Source organism: Bombina bombina, chromosome 4, assembly GCF_027579735.1.
Source record: "Bombina bombina isolate aBomBom1 chromosome 4, aBomBom1.pri, whole genome shotgun sequence".
NCBI classification, from domain to species: domain Eukaryota; kingdom Metazoa; phylum Chordata; class Amphibia; order Anura; family Bombinatoridae; genus Bombina; species Bombina bombina.
The window spans coordinates 905,459,895-905,481,998 of NC_069502.1; the positions used below are offsets into that span (position 1 = coordinate 905,459,895).

The 22,104-nt window shown below is 40.7% G+C and overlaps 1 protein-coding gene across 1 annotated transcript in view; it reads left to right on the forward strand.

Moving 5' to 3' along the window:
• IYD (iodotyrosine deiodinase) overlaps window positions 1–10,226 on the forward strand; it is a 105,567-nt gene extending 95,341 nt beyond the window's left edge. The window contains exon 5 of the mRNA XM_053711830.1: window positions 8,644–10,226. Within this exon, the coding sequence (XP_053567805.1) occupies window positions 8,644–8,826 (183 nt within the window). The 3' untranslated portion in view covers window positions 8,827–10,226. The remainder of the gene's footprint in view (window positions 1–8,643) is intronic.
• The last annotated feature ends 11,878 nt before the right edge of the window (window positions 10,227–22,104 follow it).

Consider the following 22,104-nt stretch of genomic DNA (forward strand, 5'->3'; position numbering starts at 1 on the left):
CACCAAACTCCTAAATCCACCCTAGAGGTTGCCGCTACTCAGTGCCGCCCCTTACCTGTAAATAAGGTTAATCACCACAAAAGAGGGAGGGATGCGTGGGGAAAAAACTTTTCACGAACAGTCAGGGACAAGAAAAGAGGGAGTGATCCAGCATCCATGCATTTACATATGGTAAGGAAACTCCACCCCAACATTGGCAACAATGTTGCACACACACAGCACAAGTTTTACATCTCAGTCAGGCAGCATAACCCTTAAGACGTTTCAAGCCCATATATGCTCTACACTAGCATTATGGTTTTGCCTCCCATGATTATGAGTTTTTAAACCACCAGCTCCCAGCAGCAGTGCAGCTTACGCTCGCCTATAAATGTCTATATAAATCTCCTGGTTCCACAGTCAAGCCACCAGACTGTCACAGCCATACCCACTCCATGATACACCCCACCTCAGATCTGGCTTAACTCTGCCCCCTACTGGTCTGAATCTATCTACCAAGCTGACATCATCCCTAATTCCCAATCCTGCATGCTAGTTGGGAACTGTTGAGTGGTATGTTTATGTGATGTCATATTAAAGGGACATGAAACCCAAAAAATGTATTTCATTTTATTTCATGATTCAGATAGAGCATACATTATTAAACAACTTTCCAAAGTACTTCTATTGTCAATTTTGCTTCATTCTCTTGGTATCCTTTATTGAAGGAGCAGAAATGCACTACTGGGAGCTATCTGAACACATTGTTAAGACAATGACAAGAGGCATATATGTCCAACCACCAATCAGCAGCTAGCTTCCAGCTCCTGAGCCTACCTCGGTTTGATTTTCAACAAATGATGTCAAAGGAATAAAGCAAATTAGATAATAGAAGTAAATTGCATAATCTATTAAATCATGGAAGACATATTTTGGATTTCCTACCCCTTTAAATGAATATACACGCCTGTTGCCAATACTTGGATTGTAACAACACTCTTGGGGGCATAGTTCTGAAATCCTTCGGTCCCAGTGTGTTATCCATTTTTTTTTCTCAATTTACCATACGTTCTGTACCTTGCTGCAGAACCTATTGGCACATTACAAAATCCAGAATGATTCAAAAATCCAAACTTTTCTCATAATATTTTTTTTTATAAACACAATGATTTAAAATGATAATTTTGCCCCACTGGTAAGTCATAATCTTTTCTGCCTGCAAAAGAATAATCTATATTGTGACATGTAAATATTGTGTAAATGACATAATGAGGGGTAGTTATCAACGTGTCAGCGTATTTGAGGCGGGCTAATTCGCCTTAGTTATCAAGCCCTAGATACCGGCAAAAGTAGAATTTAGTGACGTAAGCTTCGATCCACCGGACTCAGTCCGACACAGATTGATTCTTACGTCACTCCAGATGTTACGCACACAAGTGCGGCACAATCTGACTACTTTTGCTAGTTATCAAAAAACTAGCAGGTATGCTCGGCACTTTTCCGGCCCAGCGTACCTGGTTTTCAAACTGCCGCCCTGGAGGCGGCGGATCCCATAGGAATCAATGGGAGTCTGACCATAGCGAAAGTTCATGTTTGCTGCTGCCAGACATCCCATTCATTCCTATGGGAGCTGTCTACACCTAACACCCTAACATGTACCCCGAGTCTAAACACCCCTAATCTGCCCCCCTACACCGCCGCAACTAAATAAAGTGTTTACCCCCTAAACCGCCGCTCCCGGAGCCCACCGCAAGCTATACTAAATATGTTAACCCCTAAACCGCCGCTCCTGGACCCCGCCGCAACTATAATAAACTTATTACCCCCTAAATCGCCGCTCCCTGTCCCCGCCGCAACTATAATATATGTATTAACCCCTAAACCGCCGCTCCCGGACCCTGCGGCAACTATAATATATGTATTAACCCCTAAACCGCCGCTCCCGGAACCCGCCGCCACCTACATTATACCTAGTAACCCCTACCCTGCCCCCCTATACCGCCGCCACCTATAATTAAGTTATAAACCCCTATCCTGCCGATCCCGGACCCCGCCGCAACTAAATAAATAGTTTAACCCCTAAACTGCCGCTCCCGGACCCCACCGCAACCTATATTAAACTTATTAACCCCTAATCTGCCCCCCCTACACCGTTGCCACCTATAATACATTTATTAACCCCTATCCTGCCCCCCCTACACCGCCGCCACTGTAATAAAATTATTAACCCCTAAACCTAAGTCTAACCCTAACCCTAACTCCCCCCTAACTTAAATATTAATTAAATACATCTAAATAAATGTAACTCTTATTAACTAAATGATTCCTATTTAAAACTAAATACTTACCTTTAAAAAAACCCGTAATATAGCTACAATATAAATAATAATTATATTGTAGCTATCTTAGGATTTATTTTTATTTTATAGGCAAATTTCAATTTATTTTAACTAGGTACAATAGCTATTATATAGTTATTAACTATTTAATAGCTACCTAGTTAAAATAAAGAGAAATTAACCTGTAAAATAAATCCTAACCTAAGTTACAATTACACCTAACACTACACTATCAATAAATAAATTAATCCTATTTAAAACTAAATACTTACCTGTAAAATAAACCGTAAGATAGCTACAATGTAATTAATAATTACATTGTAGCTATTTTAGGATTTATATTTATTTTACAGGTAACTTTGTATTTATTTTAGCTAGTTAGAATAGTTATTAAATAGTTATTAACTATTTAATAACTACATAGCTAAAAGAAATACAAAATTACCTGTAAAATAAATCCTAACCTAAGTTACAATTAAACCTAACACTACACTATCAATAAATTAATTAAATAAATTAGCTACAAATAACTACAATTAAATACAATTAAATAAACTAACTAAAGTACAAAAAATAAAAAAAGCTAAGTTACAAAAAATCAAAAAAATAAGTTACAAACATTTAACAAATATTACAACAATTTTAAGCTACTTACACCTAATCTAAGCCCCCTAATAAAATAACAAAGCCCCCAAAATAAAAAAATGCCCTACCCTATTCTAAATTAAAAAGTTACCAGCTCTTTTACCTTACCAGCCCTTAAAAGGGCCTTTTGCGGGGCATGCCCCAAAGAAAACAGCTCTTTTGCTTGTAAAAGAAAAATACAACCCCCCCAACATTAAAACCCACCACCCACATACCCCTAATCTAACGCAAACCCCCCTTAAATAAGCCTAACACTACCCCCCTGAAGATCATCCTACCTTGAGTCGTCTTCATCCAACCGACCACCGATGGAACCGAAGTGGAGATCCGGAGCGGCAGAAGTCATCATCCAAGGGGCGCTGAAGAAATCTTCCATCCGATGAAGTCATCATCCAGGCGGCGCTGAAGAGGTCTTCCAACCGGGCGATGTCATCTTCCAAGCGGCATCTTCAATCTTCTTTCTTCCGGATCCATCTTCATCCCGCCGACGCGGAACATCCTTCTTCCGATCAGCCAATAGAATGCAAGCTCAATCTGATTGGCTGATTGGATCAGCCAATCGGATTGAACTTCAATCTGATTGGCTGATTCAATCAGCCAATCAGATTTTTCCTACCTTAATTCCGATTGGCTGATAGAATCCTATCAGCCAATCGGAATTGAAGGGACGCCATCTTGGATGACGTCCCTTAAAGGAACCTTCATTCAGGGTGTTAGGGTTAGTGTTTGACTTAGGTTTAGGGGTTAATAATTTTATTACAGTGGTGGCGGTGTAGGGGGGGCAGGATAGGGGTTAATAACTTTATTATAGGTGGCGACGGTGTAGGGGGGGCAGATTAGGGGTTAATAAGTTTAAGATAGGTTGCGGCGGGGTCCGGGAGCGGTGGTTTAGGGGTTAAACTATTTATTTAGTTGTGGCGAGGTCCGGGATCTGCAGGATAGGGGTTAATAACTTAATTATAGGTGGCGGCGGTATAGGGGGGGCAGGATAAGGGTTACTAGGTATAATGTAGGTGGCGGCGGTGTCCGGGAGCGGCGGTTTAGGGGTTAATACATTTATAAGAGTTGCAGCGGGGTCTAGGAGCGGCGGTTTAGGGGTTAATAACTTTATTGAGTTGCGGGGGGCTCCGGTATAGGGGGTAGAACAGTGTAGTTAGTGTGGGTGCTTATTGACAGCTTGTCAATAAAGCTGTCAAAAAGCCGAAGAGCAGCGAGATCGGATGAGTGATAACTATCACAATCCGCTGCTCATCACCCCGTACTTGGTGAGCGGCTTTTTGACAGATTTTTTGATAACTTAGGCGAACGTATTCAGGTCCGCGGCGGCAATGGTAGGCGAGCTTAGGCGGGCGTATTGGACCGGCGAAGGCAGGTAAAGTAGACGTGTTGATAAGTACCCCTCAATATATTTTTTACACTTGGTTCAATCCCCTTTCCAAGATGTCAAATTTTACAGATATAAATATACAAATATTCAGAAATCCAAACTGTTCTAAAATCCAAATCTTTTCTTGTTCCATGCAGTTTGGATAAAGGGTTTTGTACTTGCAAACATAATATAAACAAAGGCTAGATTTGGAACAGCAGAAATTAAAGATAGTTCTGGGTGACCAGAAATGATTTCAGCGTTAAATAATTTGCTTACTTTTTACCATATACCTATATATCATATGCTACCATATATCTATGCTTGTCCTACTACACAAGTGGTAAATCTCTTGGAGAACATTTGCCCAAATTGCTGAAAAGAGGTTGATTGCATACAGATTTGTTATGAATGCCAACCTAGATTACTCTTTCTCTCTTTCTCAGGTTTTGCTAACACTATGGTCTAAAAAAAACATCAATATGGACTAATTAGACTACTCCTTTGGCTACATTATTACTTTATTTATATTTTCAACTTCATATCATTCGGGCTTCTCATGCCATGGCCTCTAGTTATTAAGCTCCGTAATTTTCTTGCATTCACCGGCCCAATACGCTCGCCTAAGCTCGCCTCACATCGCCGCCGTGGACCTGAATACGTTCGCAAAAGTTATCAAAAAGCTGTCAAAAAGTCGTGCACCAAGTACGGGGCGATGAGCAGCGGACTGTGATAGTTATCACTCATCCGATCTCGCTGCTCTTCGGATTTTTTACAGCTTTATTGATAAGCTGTCACTAAGTACCCACACTATACTATACTGTTCTACCCCCTATACCGCCACCCCGGAGCTATAATAAATATGTTAACCCCTAAACCGCCGCTCCCGGATCCCGCCGCAACTATAATAAATGTATTAACCCCTAAACCGCCGCTCCTGGACCCCTCCGCCACCTACATAATACCTATTAACCCCTATCCTGCCCCCCCTATACCGCCGCCACCTATAATAAAGTTATTAACCCCTATCCTGCGGGTTACATTGTAGCTATCTTAGGGTTTATTTTACAGGTAAGTATTTAGTTTAATTAATTTAATGATAGTGTAGTGTTAGGTTTAATTGTAGGTTAGTTTTTATTTTACAGGTAAATTTGTCTTTATTTTATCTAGGTAGCTATTAAATAGTTAATAACTATTTAATAGCTATTGTACCTAGTTAAAATAAATTTAAATTTGCCTGTAAAATAAAAATAAATCCTAAAATAGCTACAATATAATTATTAGTAATATTGTAGCTATCTTAGGGTTTATTTTATAGGTAAGTATTTAGTTTTAAATATGATTAATTTAGTTAATAAGAGTAATTTTTATTTAGATTTATTAAAATAATATTTAAGTTAGGGGGGTGTTAGGGTTAGTGTTAGACTTAGGTTTAGGGGTTAATTAGTTTAATATAGATGGCGGCGGTATAGGGGGGCAGGTTAGGGGTTAATAAATTTATTATAGGTGACAACGGTGTAGGGGGGGGCAGATTAGGGGTTAATAAGTTTAATATAGGTGGCGGCGGGGTCCGGGAGCGGCGGTTTAGGGGTTAAACAATTTATTTAGTTGTGGCGGGGTACGGGATCTGCAGGATAGGGGTTAATAAATTTATTATAGTTGCGTCGGGGTCCGGGAGCGGCGGTTTAGGGGTTAACATGTTTAATATAGGTGGCGACGGTGTAGGGGGGGGGGGCAGATTAGGGGTGTTTAGACTCAGCGTACATGTTAGGGTGTTAGGTGCAGACATCTCCCATATGAATCAATGGGATGTCGGGCAGCAGCGAACATGAACTTTCGCTATGGTCAGACTCCCATTGATTCCTATGGGATCCGCCACCTTCAGGGCGGCAGATTGAAAACCAGGTACGCTGGGCCGGAAAAATGCCGAGCGTACCTGCTAGTCATTTGATAACTAGCAAAAGTAGTCACATTGTGCCGAACTTGCGTTCGGCACATCTGGAGTGATGTAAGAATTGATCTGTGTCGGACTGAGTCCAGCGGATCGTAGCTTACGTCACAAAATTCTACTTTTGCCGGTGTGTAGGGCTTGATAACTTAGGCGAATCAGCCTCGCCACAAATACGCTGCAGAACTCCAGCGTATTTGAGGTTGACAGCTTGATAACTAGAGGCCCATGTCTTTGTATTCTCAGCCTTTCCTCATTCTGAATGCTGACATATGACTCTGAGCAGTTATATCCAGTTCTGTGTATAGCATGTCAGATTGCAGCGTCTAGCCTCCAGCTCAAAATAATAGCTTCTAATAGTCATAAGAAATTCTTACATCTGTTCTGGTATTGACTGTCATTTTCTAGGAGTCTTCAGCAACTTCCTCGTTTTTTTTCTAATTGAAAGTCATACTATCAAATCTGTAAAAATGTATAGTTAGTGTTAACACTACTGCTTTTATGGATCCTGGATCAATTCCTAAAATATGTATTTCAAATTAAAGGGATATAAAATGCAAAACATTTCCAATTTACTTCTATTATCAAATTTGCTCTGTTTCTATGATATTCTGTGTTGAGGAGATACCTAGGTAGACATCTGGAGCACTACATAGCAGGATATTGCGCTGTCATCTAGTGCTCTTGGAAATAGATAACATTCTTGTAAAACTGCTGCAATATAGTGCTCCAGAGCATACGTCCATGCTTTTCAAAAACGGTACCAAGAGAACAAAGACAAATTGATTATAGAAGTAAATGAGAAAGTGTTTTATAGAACTGAAAAAAAGCCTTATATTTAAATTAATTACTTATTCCTATTTTTTATGTAGGATACTTAAAGTGAAGGTAAATTTTCCTAAACTGCTAAACATATTTGGAAAGGTCTTCTCCTAACTAGCATATCGATATGCTTATTTATTGCCCAAGTCATCTGTACACTAAATACATCTCTTTTTATTCATGCTACATTACGTAATTGAATGCAGCCTCTCTCTCCATTTTTTCATATGGGTTATTTGAGTGGCAGTTCTTCTAGCCAATCAGAGCGTCACCATGCGCCCTATGTTAATTGATCACAGCACGCTCCCGTGCTTGGAACTCTGTGATCAACTTAATATGCGCATGCACAACTCCTTACGCTATTTGCCCACCTGCATCACTGCTTCTGTTGCACAAATAGTTAGAATTGGCTAGAAGAACTGCCACTCAAATTACTCACATGAAAAATCGGAGAGAGAGGCTGCATTCAATGACGTAATTTAGCATGAATAAAAAGAGATGTATTTAGTCTACAGATGACTTGGGTAATAAATAAGCATATCAATATGCTAGTTTGGAGAAGACCGTTCCAAATATGTTTAGCAGTTTGGGAAAATTTACCATCACTTTAACATTAACATTGAATTAAAAACTGAATTCCCCATAAAGGGTTAGATTACAAGTCAAGCGATACTGGTTACGTGAGGAAAATTAGTTTGCTCTCAGCCTCACGCAATCAGTTTCTCTCCATTTGGTATTGGATTTTTAAAAAAAATAGTAACCAAAAGCATGTTTTAAGTTTTGTGGCTAAATTTCCTACAAAATATAAAAAAATGAATTTACAATTTCAATCCTAATAATCAAATATGGGAAACTTTCTGTCTGCTAACTTAGATCTCTTCCTACATACTTTCAGATTGTCTTCTACACTTTCAGTTTTTTCCACACAGTTAAAATCCAGATACTGCTTAGCCCACCCCGACCTTATCCACTGCACGCCAACCGCAACTATGCACCATCCTAACTCCAGCCCCACCCATAATACAACAGAACAACCGCTACTGCAACCCCTACTCAGCCTTACCCTCAAAATCCTGTATAGACAAGGTGACCAGACGTCCTGTAATTACCGGGACAGTCACTATTTTTAATTCCTTTTCCTGGGGCCAAGAATTATTTTCAAGACATGCAAATGTTCCAACTTGGCACTTGGGAGTGTTGGCCACAATGATAAATATTAATTTTGAGGATTCCAGATTTTATAAAATAATAATGATAAAACACCTGTTATATATTTATTTTATCTTTATTATTTTTTAAAAAAAAAAGTGTTATGAAATAGATACAATTATAAAGGACAAGTATTCAGTTTCTTGGAGGGAAAATATAATTAAATAACTTTTTCAGAATTAATATTTACGGTTTTTATTGTTCACCTTTTGTTGTATTTCTTCACTTTTTAATTAAAAAGCAAAGTGTATAATAACTTTGGGTATTTCAAAGGATTTTACTCTGGTTTATAAAAAAAACAAATAATATCTTAATAAGTGTTATTTTTGTTCCAGAATGTTGGTTTGGTGACTGTAACCACTACTCCGCTAAACTGTGGCCCTCGACTCAGAGTACTACTTGGACGCCCTGTCAACGAAAAATTGCTTATGCTGCTTCCAGTTGGTTACCCCACTAAAGACGCAACTGTGCCTGATCTGCATAGAAAGCCACTGGAAGATATCATGGTGGTTGTTTAAAATTCTACTTCCTATAAAATATGCTGCAATGCGCAATGCTGTAATAGGATTTCTTAAACGTTTATGGAAATCATATTATACAAGTTGAATTTCTTGAATTGTTTTAGCTTTCCTTTTCATTCTTTTACATTCATACATTTTATTCAATGTTTTTCTATCATTTATATTGAAAAAAGCAGTTTAAAAATATTGTTTCCATAAAAGTTTAAAAGGTCATGAAACCCAAAGTGTTTCTTTCCTGATTCAAATAGAGCATATAATTTTAAACAACTTTCCAATTTACTTATATTATTAAATATGCTTCATTCTCTTGGTATTCTTTATTGTAGAAGAAGCAATGCACTTCTGGGAGCTAGCTGAACACATCAGGTGAGCCAATAACAAAAGGGACTTATGTGCAGCAACCAATCAGAAAATAGCTCACGGAAGTGCAGCTCTGCTCCTGATAATATCTAGGTATGCTCTTCAACAAAGTACACCATGTGAACAAAGCAAATTAAATAATAAAAGTATAATTGAAAGTTGCATAAAATTAAATGATCTATCTGAATCATGCAAGTCTGATTTTGACTGTACTGCCCCTTTAAATAAAAAACCTGTTTAAATTTGTATGTGAAATTAAGATGAAATGCATAATTGTGTACAACTGGGTCCTGGCACTCTACTGCTCATTGTCTGATAGGGACAGCTAATAGAAAATGAAGGCTTTGTTCAGCAAACAGGTCAGCGCTTTGGGCAGGGCAAGAGGGGCACCATCCCTGGGCCCTGCAGTTTGGGGGCCCCACACTGTCATCAGGATTGAGGGTATGAGCAGGTGCATTGTGTATTTAGTTTATGAAGAAATGTTTATCAGGAGGTATCATATATATCTACTGCTATTATTTATAGAGGACACACTAAATGTTAGGACAGGGTAGGCCATACAGGGGGCAGCACATACGGGAGGACTGGGCCGAGGGTTCCCACAAATATGCCTTGCCCAGGGTACCTTAAATTCTTATTTTATGTCTGTAAGCACAAGAACATGCATTTAAAAAAACCAAAAAAAACCCACTGAATTACATTTTCAAACATTCTCTTGTAGATGGAACAGAGAAACTGAGTATCATATCCCTTTAAACCAGGGGCTAGTAAACCTTTTCTGTAAAGGACCAGTTTGTAAATATTTAAACTTTGGGAGCCAGTGGGTAAAATAGAGGATAGTATGTAGGTACTTCTATAAGAAGAGAGAGAACAAACATCCACAACTTAATATTGACGGAATTTAAAATATATTACAGACAAATTAGCCACTCGAAAACTTACTTTGGGTGCACTTTTTTTGTGTGGATTAACTCTACTGTGATACATAAATGAATAATTGTGAATGTGTTCCAATAAAAAATGTTATTTTCATATCATTTTTTTTGTGTCACAAAATATTCTTCTTTTGATTTATTTTTTCAAGCATTTAAAAAAGTAATAATTCCTTTTAGCTCTCTGGCCTTACCAAAACAGGCCCTGATTTGTCCCTCGTGCGTTAAACTAATGTATGTGGAATTTCTCAGAAGAAGGATTTTTTACGTAAAACCATGAACACAACAGTACCCAAAATAATTTTTTCACCATCAATATTCCGCACATCTTACATACCATATTTTTTCTAATTTACCTGTTAAATGTGTACTGCTGTTTCATGGATGCCTCCTAACCGTTCTACAGAATTGTCATGGGTTGGGCATTATAGCCCGCTTAACACCCGGAGCACCTCTATGTCTGTGATTGACAGTCCCTTCATTTGCACGATTGGTTGCGCGAATGAAGGGGTGGGCATTACACACTCAGCGGAGTGTGTAATGATACATACGGGCCAGCGGACAAACAGATCCACTGCCCATATGCAGCGAAGGCGGACAGACAGCTTCACAAGTTGAGTTTTAATACATGGATCCCTAAATGTTTATAAAACAATGGGAGCTGCCATGTTGTATATTAGGTTACCTTCTCTGCTGTGGCCAATTAGAGACAGTTATAAATAAGTCATTAGCATGTGCAGCCAATGGCTTTGTGGAATATAACAGTGTTCTGCACTCCATTTCTAACAGGAACTGAAAAGCTCACAATTTTAGAATGCAATTACAGGGAAAGAGGACAAAATAAATAATGAAAGTATACTGCAGAGTTTTTTTACAAATACGATTTATCATTTTTTATTACAATCTCAAAGTCTTTAATGTCCCTTTAAGGGACTGAGCGAGACCCTCCCAAGCCCATCCTGGACACTCCCATGAATCATGCAGACATGCCCACTTACCACCTATAACTCTGCACGTAACCCACTACCTTTTTCTTGCCCCACTCCCAAATTGCCGGTGAGTCATTACCCACATGCTTTTAACCTCCCACATCCCATAAATCACCTGGCAGATTTTGGGAGGTATGTGGATGCCCAGAGTAAGAAGGCAGCGAGAGTGCCCCATGCACATTTTTGTTCTTTACATCTAAGCATAAGCGCCCACATTGATGCCAATGAGCCACCATTTTTAAAATAATGTGCCTCTCATGTGTAGAACAAGCAACTCACTTCTCCTGCATGTGTTCCTACTGATATTTTGTTTGAGGCATTTTATTTATTACCACTCTGCATCTGCAAATATCTATGTAGATGCTCATGCCTTCTTGTTTTCAAGGGATATACAACTCAAAGTGTAATGCCTCAAAAAAACGTTTTATTATGTATAGTAATATAGTAAATAAACATTGCAATGTACATCCATTATTCATTTTGCCAGTGCTGTCTGTATTTAAACTCTAAAAAATGTGTGTGTGTGTGTGTGGTGGTGGTGGTGGGGGGGTCCAATGGATTCAGAGAGGCTGGAGTGCATCCTGCTATTCAGTACTCTTACCCTGCAACATGCCACATAATAATTGCTTGATCAGTGTCTTATTTTTAATTGGCCACATCACATGAGGTAAACAGTACTCAAAAGGCTTTTCAATTGGGATGTCCCTGAACTGCAAAACAATACAAATGCTTCTTACAAAATGCTGAAAAACATTATTTTAATTATAACCTTCTCATAAGGTACAAGCCACACACTGCGCCAAAAATCATTTTATTAAATATAAAAAATATTCCTTATTTATGACAACTTCTCTTCAACAATAATTTAATGTCTAAATCATCCAAACCTTCAAAAAAATTGTGAAAATTGTAAAAATAAAAAACTGGTGTAAAAACAACTAATCATGTTATGTAACCATTATATTACATCTTGTGTGTTATAATTAGTCTGTTGTTTAATAAAAAACTATGCAAACCTTTAATGAATAAAGTGCTAGGTTTCCCCATATGTGGCCAGTATACACATCTGCATACAGAAAGAGAAGCGCTCTACAAGGAACAAACAACAGCTCAGTAGCTTGTTCTATGGTGAGTTACCAACTAGGAGCAGCCTAATTGTGCTTTTCACAGAGGAGAACTTTCCTGAAGTATATCAGTCTGATCCCGCCAAACAAGGTCAGTCCAGCCCCAAAATTCCAGGTAATCCACCTCTGAACAAGGAACATGACAACCCCAGATGATCATTTTGGCCTTCCGTGGGCCTCGTCAGTGGAATACAACCATATCCCTCTAAGAACATTGGACAAGGAGTTTTCCCCATTCCCAGGGTAATAATACAAATGAATACAGAAAGAGAAGCATTCACATCTCCCACATGAGGAGCATCCAACAAACTGGAGATCTAGCAAATTTGCTTTTTTTTTTTACCAATTTATCCCTTAAATTTAGTGCTCTACCTGTTGTATTTGATGGCCTTTCAGTTACAAATTGATTCTTATTGTCATTTGTTTAATACAGTTTAACAATATCTTAGAACTACCCCTGCTTCTTGTCTTGATATTCAGATAGATCCCACCAAGCCAGTGTCACGCCGCCATGGCTGTTGCCAGGGATGCAACGCTTCCTCTCTACTCGTTGCATAGGACGCTCTGGCGGTTGCCAGGGATCCAGCGGTTCTATCGCCACACGTCTCCTCCTCTCTGAAGCCGGGTCCTTGAGCTCTTGGTGCGAATCGTCAGTTATGTAAGTACTTGCTTCACTTACATTCTCTGGCCAAGTATAGTTGTTACTTTTTGTTCTCCTAGGAGTTTTGCTATACTGTTGCTGAACTCTGCTCATCTGACCACTTTGCCTACTTAACCCTTGAACTACTGGCTTGCTATACTGTTGCTGAACTCTACTTGTCTGACCACTCTACCTGCTTAACCCCTGAACTACTGGACTGCTATTCTGTTACCGAACTCAGCTTGTCTGACCATTCTATTGGTTTATCACTGAACTGTTATACTACTGGATATCCTTTTGTTGCTGACTCCTGCCTGTTCCCGGCCCTTATATTGGTTTACCCCTGAACTGCTATACTGCAGGATTGTCTTCCTGTTGCCTCTGAGGACTGCCCTGCCTGCTGTGATTACTGCTTACCTCATTTCACAAACTCTCTCTGCTCTGGGATATTTCCTATCATTCCACTTGACACCAGGATAAGAAGACTACTTGCCAAGTTTGATCTGATAGTGAAATATCCCACAAGCATAACATTATACTTGGGCCATGGACCCAAATGAGGTAGCAAATGCAGTTACTCGTCAGGGTCTGACCTTGGGAACACAGACCGCACAATTGTCTGGATTCTAAATTACAGGCTATAACCACTTTGCTCTCCTCACTAGTTGCAGAAAAGAACGCCGCTCCTGTTGTTACACAGCCAGTACCCGCTGCTAGTGCCACAGCTCCTTCCCCTGCTTCTGGAAGTATATCCCGGATACCATTACCTGACAAATATTTTGGTACTACTGACTGTAGGGTTGTTTCCTCAACCAGTGCAGGCTGCACTTTTGCAATGACCCCCACACAAAGGTCACTTTTATAATTTCCTTATTGAAAGACAAAGCCCTAGCCTGGGTCTCTCCCCTCTTGGAACAGAACGCTCAACTCCTGAACGATGCTGATGCCTTCACTTCTGCATTATCCTCTGTATTTGGGACCTCTGGCCATGCTGCTGCTGCTGCAGAGTACTCTCTCTTGGATCTCTGCCAGAGCAATAGGACTGTGGCACAATATGCCATTGAGTTTCGCACTTTGGCACTCAAGACCAGTTGGGATGGCAGTGCTCTCAAGGTGGCCTTTAGGAGAGGTTTGCATGAATGCATCAAGGACGAGCTTACCTATAGTGATGTCCCTTCTTCCCTGGATGAATTCGTAACACTGGATTCTCGCTTTCAGGAGAGAAAAGCTGAGAGAGACAGAACTCGTAAAATCCTTCCCTCTCGTCCTCCTACCCGTTCAGTCTCTAGACTATCCTATACCCCTTCAGCACCTCCAGTTACCCCTGTAGAGGATCTCTCCCCCTTCAAACCCACAGAAACTAAAAGACAGAGAAGAAGGAGACTGAGACTGTGTTTCTATTGTGCTTCTAATTCACACCAACTCAAGGATTGTGATGTACTACCGGGAAAAGCGAACGCTTAGAGGATAAAACTGGGGTACCTCTAAGCATGGTCACTACAAAATCCCCTCCCACTTCTCGAATCCTGGTACCTGTTACCCTCTCCTTTCTTCAGAATCCCGTTCATACTCAGGCCTTTCCTCTTCTCCTGCGAGGGCTGGCTTCTTTTTCGTCAGTAAGAAGGATGGTGGGCTTTGACCCTGTATTGACTACAGAGACCTAAACAACATCACTATCAAGAATCGCTATCCAATTCCGTTGATCACTGAACTTTATGATTCACTCCAAAATGCTCGCTACTTCACTAAGTTGGATCTACGTGGGGCATACAATTTTTTTCATATATTCCCAGGGCATGAATGGAAGACTGCCTACAACACCAGATCAGGAGATTATGAATACCTCGTAATGCCTTTTGGGCTGTGTAATGCCCCTGCAGTCTTCTACGCATTTGTCAACAATGTCTTTTGTAACCTCCTCAATCGCACTGTCATCGTCTACCTGGATGACATCCTTATTTTCTCCTCCACTCTTGAGGAGCATCATGAACATGTGAGACAGGTACTTCTTCAACTCAGAGACAATTCCCTGGTAGCCAAACTGGAGAAATGTGAGTTTGACCAAGTTTAGATCCAGTTCCTTGGCTATGTTATCTCGAAGGAGGGTTTTGCCATGGATCCTTCTAAGCTCACCACAGTGTTGGAATGGCCTCAAAACCCACCTCATTAAAGGAACTACAGAGATTCTTGGGGTTCTCTAATTATTACCGCATGTTTATAAAGAACTTCTCCCAAATAGTTGCTCCCCTCACTGATTAACTAAACGGAATAAAGACTGCAATAATTGGCCTTCCAAAGCCGTGGATGCCTTTTGTTCTGCTCCTGTGCTCTGCCATCCTGATTCTGACCTGCAGTTCCCTTTAGAGGTTGACGCCTCCGAGATTGGAGCTAGAACAGTCATAACCCAAAGGGATCCTTTATCCTCCAAGTTGCACCCTGTAGATTTTTTCTCCAAGCGCTTTACTCCTGCAGAGAAGAATTATGACGTGGGTAATCATGAACTCTTAGCCATTAAGATGGCCCTGACTGAATGGCATCATTGGCTAGAGGGTACCACCAATCCCATTCAGATTCTCACTGACCACAAGAATCTGACCTACCTAGAGACTGCTCATCAACTCAATCCTTGACAGGCCAGGTGGGCCTTGTTCTTTTCCCGTTTAAACTTTGTGGTCTCTTATCTTCCTGGGACCAAAAATAAAAAGGCTGACACCCTTTCCCATCAGTTTCCTCAGTCTAGTGATTCCTCTGAAGTTACTATTGAACACATCATACCCCCCTCCTGTGTGGTTGCTCAACTTAACACCTCTCTTCTTCAAAGACTGCAACAGTCTAGAAAGCCTCCTGAAGCCTGGTTCCCGATATCTTCTTTGAACCTCTAAACCTACACATCCCTGTGCTATCCTGGGCTCATGAGAGTAAACTTTCAGGACATCCTGGTTTAACAAGAACTTTTAAGCTTCTTTCCAAACATGTATGGTGGCCTACCAGGAAGACCAACGCTCAGGATTATGTGAAAGCCTGCACGACTTGTGCTGCCAATAAGATTAACCGTTCCTTGCCTCCTGGCTTACTCTAACCATTGTCCATTCCCAAACAACCTTGGACACACATAACAATGGATTTCATTGTGTACCTCCCTCCTTCTGACCATAATACGGTTATCTGGGTTGTGGTCGATCGATTTTCCAGACTGGCTCATTTTGTACCCGTAAAGAAGCTGCCATCCGCCCAAGAGTTATTATCTCTTTTTCTGTTACATGTGGTACGACTTCATGGCATTCCCGTGAATGTTGTTTCCGACAGAGGTCCACAATTCATCTCTACCTTTTGGAGAGCCTTTTGCAAGTTGATTGGAACCACTGTTTTCTTGTCATCCAGACTAATGGGTTGACTGAGAGAGTGAATCAAGATCTCAAAGCCTATCTCAGAACTTTTATTAATTCTCTCCACACCAACTGGTCTGAATTGTTGCCCCTAGCTGAGCTGGCAAAGAACACTCATTGGCACTCTTCTCTACGATGTTCTCCATTTCAAGCCGCAGCAGGTTACCAACCTCCTGTCTTTCCTCTTTTTGCTCAGTTCCCAGGGTTCCTGCTGCAGACCGACAAATTACTAACCTCACTACTCATTGGCAACGTATCTGCTCTCTTACATTCAGCCATCTCCAGATACAAAAGGTTTGCTGATCATCATAGAGCTTCTGTTCATGCCTTTTCGGTAGGTGAACGTGTTTTGGTCTCTACTCGACATATCCGTCTATGTCAACCCAGTCACAAATTAGGGCCTAGGTTTATCAGCCCCTACAAGGTCCTCAAAAGACTGTCTCCTGTTGCCTACAAACTGGCCTTGCCCAGAACCCTGCGCATACACCCAGTCTTCCACATCTCACTACTTAAGCCCTATATCAAGAACAGATATACTCAGTTCCGATCAGCTCCTCCTCCACTCCTGATTCATGGTGACCCTGAGTATGAAGTGGCTAAGATCCTGGACTCCAGATACAGGTGCAGGCAGATTGTTCCTGGGTTCCTGCCGTGATGTGCATGCTCCCTCTTTGGTCTCTAGATTCCATGCTGCTCATCCTTTGAAGCCAACTCTGGTTCCCGGAGGGAACCCTTGAAGGGGAACTATGTCACTTTGCCCTGGCTGTTGCCAGGGACGCAATGCTTCCTCTCTGCTCATTGCCTAGGACGCTCTGGCGGTTGCCAGGGTTCCAGCAGTTCCTCTGAGTGTACAGCGATGACGTCGTCTCCTCCTCTCTGAAGCCGGGTCCTTGAGCTTTTGGCACAAATTGGCAGCTATGTAAGTACTTGCTTCACTTACATTCTCTGCCCAAGTATAGGTATTACTTAGTGTTCTCCTGGGTGTTGTATTTCTGTATTCTGGATTGTTTTACTGATACTGTACTCTGCTTGTCTGATCACTCTGCCTGCTTAACCCCTGAACGACCTTTTCTGAGGGCTAACACCACAAAGCTAATAATCCACTCCCTTGTTATTTCCCAACTTGACTACTGCAATAACCTACTTACTGGCCTTCCTCTTTCCCGCCTCTCCCCCCTTCAATCCATTCTAAATGCCTCTGCCAGGCTGATGCACCTTTCCCGTCGTTCTGTATCTGCTGCACCTCTCTGCGAGTCCCTTCATTGGCTCCCCATTCACAGCAGAATTAAATTAAAAATTCTTACATACAAAGCTCTCACCAATGCCGCTCCCCTCTTCCTATCCTCCCTAATAAACAAGTATACTCCAGTTCGTCCACTAAGATCCAACAATGACCTGCTCCTTGCATCCGCGACTATCACCTTTTCTCATGCTAGACTGCAGGACTTCTGTCGTGCAGCACCTACCCTCTGGAACACTCTCCCTGTCTGTCAGGCTTTGCTCTAATCTTTCTTTCTTTAAATGCTCCCTGAAGACTTTTCTGTTCAGAGAAGCCTACTACCCAACTCGATAATAAATTAATTTCACTTACCTAATAACATTTCCCTCATCTAACTCTGCATTAACATCTTTCTCAATCTTGCAGTCCTCACCTCCTGTTTCTCAACCTCCTATGCTTCTAGATTGTAAGTTCCCACGGGAATAGGGCCGTCAATTCCTCCTGTATGTGTTTGTAAATTTTGTCCTGTCTCATACAAGTTTTTTATCATTGTTTTACCTAAATAAATTGTATCCATGGACAGCGCAGCGGAATATGTTGGCGCTTCATAAATAAAGTATAATAATAATAATAATAATAGTTGTTATACTGTTGCTGAACTCTGCTTGTCTGACCACTCTGCCTGCTTAACCCCTAAACTACTGGATTGCTAGTCTGTTGATGAACTCTGCTTGTCTGACCATTCCTGAACTGTTATACTACTGGATATCCTTTTGTTGCTGACTCCTGCCTGTTCCCAGTCCTTCTATGGGTTTACCCCTGAACTGCTATAATGCTGGATTGTCTTCCTGTTGCAGCTGAGGACTGTCCTGCCTGATGTGAGTACTGCTTACCTCATTTCACAAACTCTCTCTGCTCTTGGATATTTCCTATCATTCCACTTGACACCGGGATAAGAAGACTACTGGCCAAGTTTGGTCTGATAGGGAAATATCCCACGAGCATTACAGTCGGTATTTTATATGCTCATATCAAAGTTGAAAATAAAGATTAAATATAGAAATAAAGATTTTATCATGGTCAGCCTATTCTAAGTGTATTGGAGTCTATTTTCCCCTTTGGAAACTCAAGTATGTGCAGGCTCCTAGTTCTGGCCTGGTTGCAGCTCATCGCCTCAGGCTGAGAGTCTGCCTTGACTTGGCAAGAGCCACAACTCACTTGATAAACGCTTAAAGGGATGCTGAACCCAATTTTTTTCTTTCATAATTCAGATAGAGCATGCAATTTTAAGCAACTTTCTAATTTACTCCTATTATCAATTTTTCTTTGTATCTTTATTTGAAAAAGCAGCAATAAAAGCCCATTTTAGGTTCAGAACCTGGGTAGCACTTTCTGATTGGATGGCTAAATGTAGCCACCAATCAGCAAGCCCTATCTAGGGTACTTAACCAAAAATAGGCCAGCTCCAAAGCTTTCATTCCTGCTTTTTCAAACAAAGATACCAAGACAAGGAAGAAAAATTTATAATAGGAGTAAATTAGAAAGTTGCTTAATAAATGTACCTAGCATATGGAAACTATAAAAAACATACCCACAAAAAAACTCACAAAACTAAACATCATTTTATAAAGCAAAAATAAGTGGCCACTTAACAATTATGACTGCCAGTAATGCGCTTCATTTTTGTAAAGGGCTAGAACATACATGTTTCACAGTCACACTTGTGATTATAATGTATATATAATATAGGACCTATTTGGTTGGATCTTAACATTTCTAGCTTGCTCAACTTTGGTGCAGTTTCACTCTGCCTCGCACGCAAACAACGGTTGCCATGGTCACTACTGTATCGCATATATTATGCGATCTCCGTTTGAGGCATGTTTGTTTTTCCTTTGTCACCGGGGCAACCGCTCCTTGCTGCCTTTCAGTCACCACGCATGCGCATAACTAGCGCTTAGTGGTCTGATTACACATCACATGACCCAATAGCCTTGCAACTATGGTAACTTTGGAACGCATACGCAATCTATGCGTGTCACAGACGGAGTTTACTTCCGGGCTGCTGTAACATTGATTGCTGTTTATCGATCTCAGCTGTTTAACATTGATGTAAGTTTGGCGGTTTTTCTAGGCAGTTATCATTATGGTTTAGGGTATATAAGGAGCACTTCATGGGTCTGTGGGATATGCTTGTCTGGGGTGACTTGTTTTTCATGTGACCAAGGCCTCCCTGGTGGGGCCGAAACGTTATGTATTTTGTCTAAATAAAGGTGTTTAACTATACTCTGGTGCTTGCTTTATATGCTGCTGTGGATACACTGGGATTTTACACCAGAATCCTGTTCTGCAAACTGCTTCTGTTTTGGATTGATCTTCTGGCTGTGCACAGAGGGTTTGGTGATGCAGGTGAGTGCTGATCTTACTGTAAATTTATATATATATATATATATATATAATATATATATATATATATATATATATATATATATATATATATATATATATATACAGGGAGTGCAGAATTATTAGGCAAATGAGTATTTTGACCACATCATCCTCTTTATGCATGTTGTCTTACTCCAAGCTGTATAGGCTCGAAAGCCTACTACCAATTAAGCATATTAGGTGATGTGCATCTCTGTAATGAGAAGGGGTGTGGTCTAATGACATCAACACCCTATATCAGGTGTGCATAATTATTAGGCAACTTCCTTTCCTTTGGCAAAATGGGTCAAAAGAAGGACTTGACAGGCTCAGAAAAGTCAAAAATAGTGAGATATCTTGCAGAGGGATGCAGCACTCTTAAAATTGCAAAGGTTCTGAAGCGTGATCATCGAACAATCAAGCGTTTCATTCAAAATAGTCAACAGGGTCGCAAGAAGCGTGTGGAAAAACCAAGGCGCAAAATAACTGCCCATGAACTGAGAAAAGTCAAGCGTGCAGCTGCCAAGATGCCACTTGCCACCAGTTTGGCCATATTTCAGAGCTGCAACATCACTGGAGTGCCCAAAAGCACAAGGTGTGCAATACTCAGAGACATGGCCAAGGTAAGAAAGGCTGAAAGACGACCACCACTGAACAAGACACACAAGCTGAAACATCAAGACTGGGCCAAGAAATATCTCAAGACTGATTTTTCTAAGGTTTTATGGACTGATGAAATGAGAGTGAGTCTTGATGGGCCAGATGGATGGGGCCGTGGCTGGATTGGTAAAGGGCAGAGAGCTCCAGTCCAACTCAGACGCCAGCAAGGTGGAGGTGGAGTACTGGTTTGGGCTGGTATCATCAAAGATGAGCTTGTGGGGCCTTTCGGGTTGAGGATGGAGTCAAGCTCAACTCCCAGTCCTACTGCCAGTTTCTGGAAGACACCTTCTTCAAGCAGTAGTACAGGAAGAAGTCTGCATCCTTCAAGAAAAACATGATTTTCATGCAGGACAATGCTCCATCACACGCGTCCAAGTACTCCACAGCGTGGCTGGCGAGAAAGGGTATAAAGAAGAAAATCTAATGACATGGCCTCCTTGTTCACCTGATCTGAACCCCATTGAGAACCTGTGGTCCATCATCAAATGTGAGATTTACAAGGAGGGAAAACAGTACACCTCTCTGAACAGTGTCTGGGAGGCTGTGGTTGCTGCTACACGCAATGTTGATGGTGAACAGATCAAAACACTGACAGAATCCATGGATGGCAGGCTTTTGAGTGTCCTTGCAAAGAAAGGTGGCTATATTGGTCACTGATTTGTTTTTGTTTTGTTTTTGAATGTCAGAAATGTATATTTGTGAATGTTGAGATGTCATATTGGTTTCACTGGTAAAAATAAATAATTGAAATGGGTATATATTTGTTTTTTTGTTAAGTTGCCTGATAATTATGCACAGTAATAGTCACCTGCACACACAGATATCCCCCTAAAATAGCTATAACTAAAAACAAACTAAAAACTACTTCCAAAACTATTCAGCTTTGATATTAATGAGTTTTTTTGGGTTCATTGAGAACATGGTTGTTGTTCAATAATAAAATTAATCCTCAAAAATACAACTTGCCTAATAATTCTGCACTCCCTGTATATATGAGTCGAAAGAGAAATTCTCAATTGTAAGTAAGGCGCACTGCTGTACAATTATAAATACTATAATGATAGTTTACTGTATGGTATATACATAAAAATGTTCAAAACCAATGTGGTGGTACAAGTATTTTCTTTTCCAGCGAATTTCTGGTATAAGGTAAGTATATAGTGCTTACCAGAGCCAACCTCAATCCTATGAGGTAAGTGATCAGCGACGGGGTATAGATGATCTCTGGGAAACTGTATGCTCCCTTGACGGTCTCCTAGGGTCTGTTGATCAGTAGAAATGGAAATCCTGGACTCTCTCACGAAAGCAAGAATGATCCTCTGGTTCTCTTTATGGTATTGGTTGGATAACTGGTTTTTTCGGAGGAACTTTTTCGTGTAATGACAATCCTGGACTCTCTGTGTTTTTCTTCTTCTTTCAGAAGGTTGGAAGTCCCATGTTCTCATAGGTACATGGATACAAAAAGAAAAAACAAGAACATAGTGTAGTACTGCAAGGTAGTACAAGGAAAGGCTATATGTATATTTCCTAGTATAAGG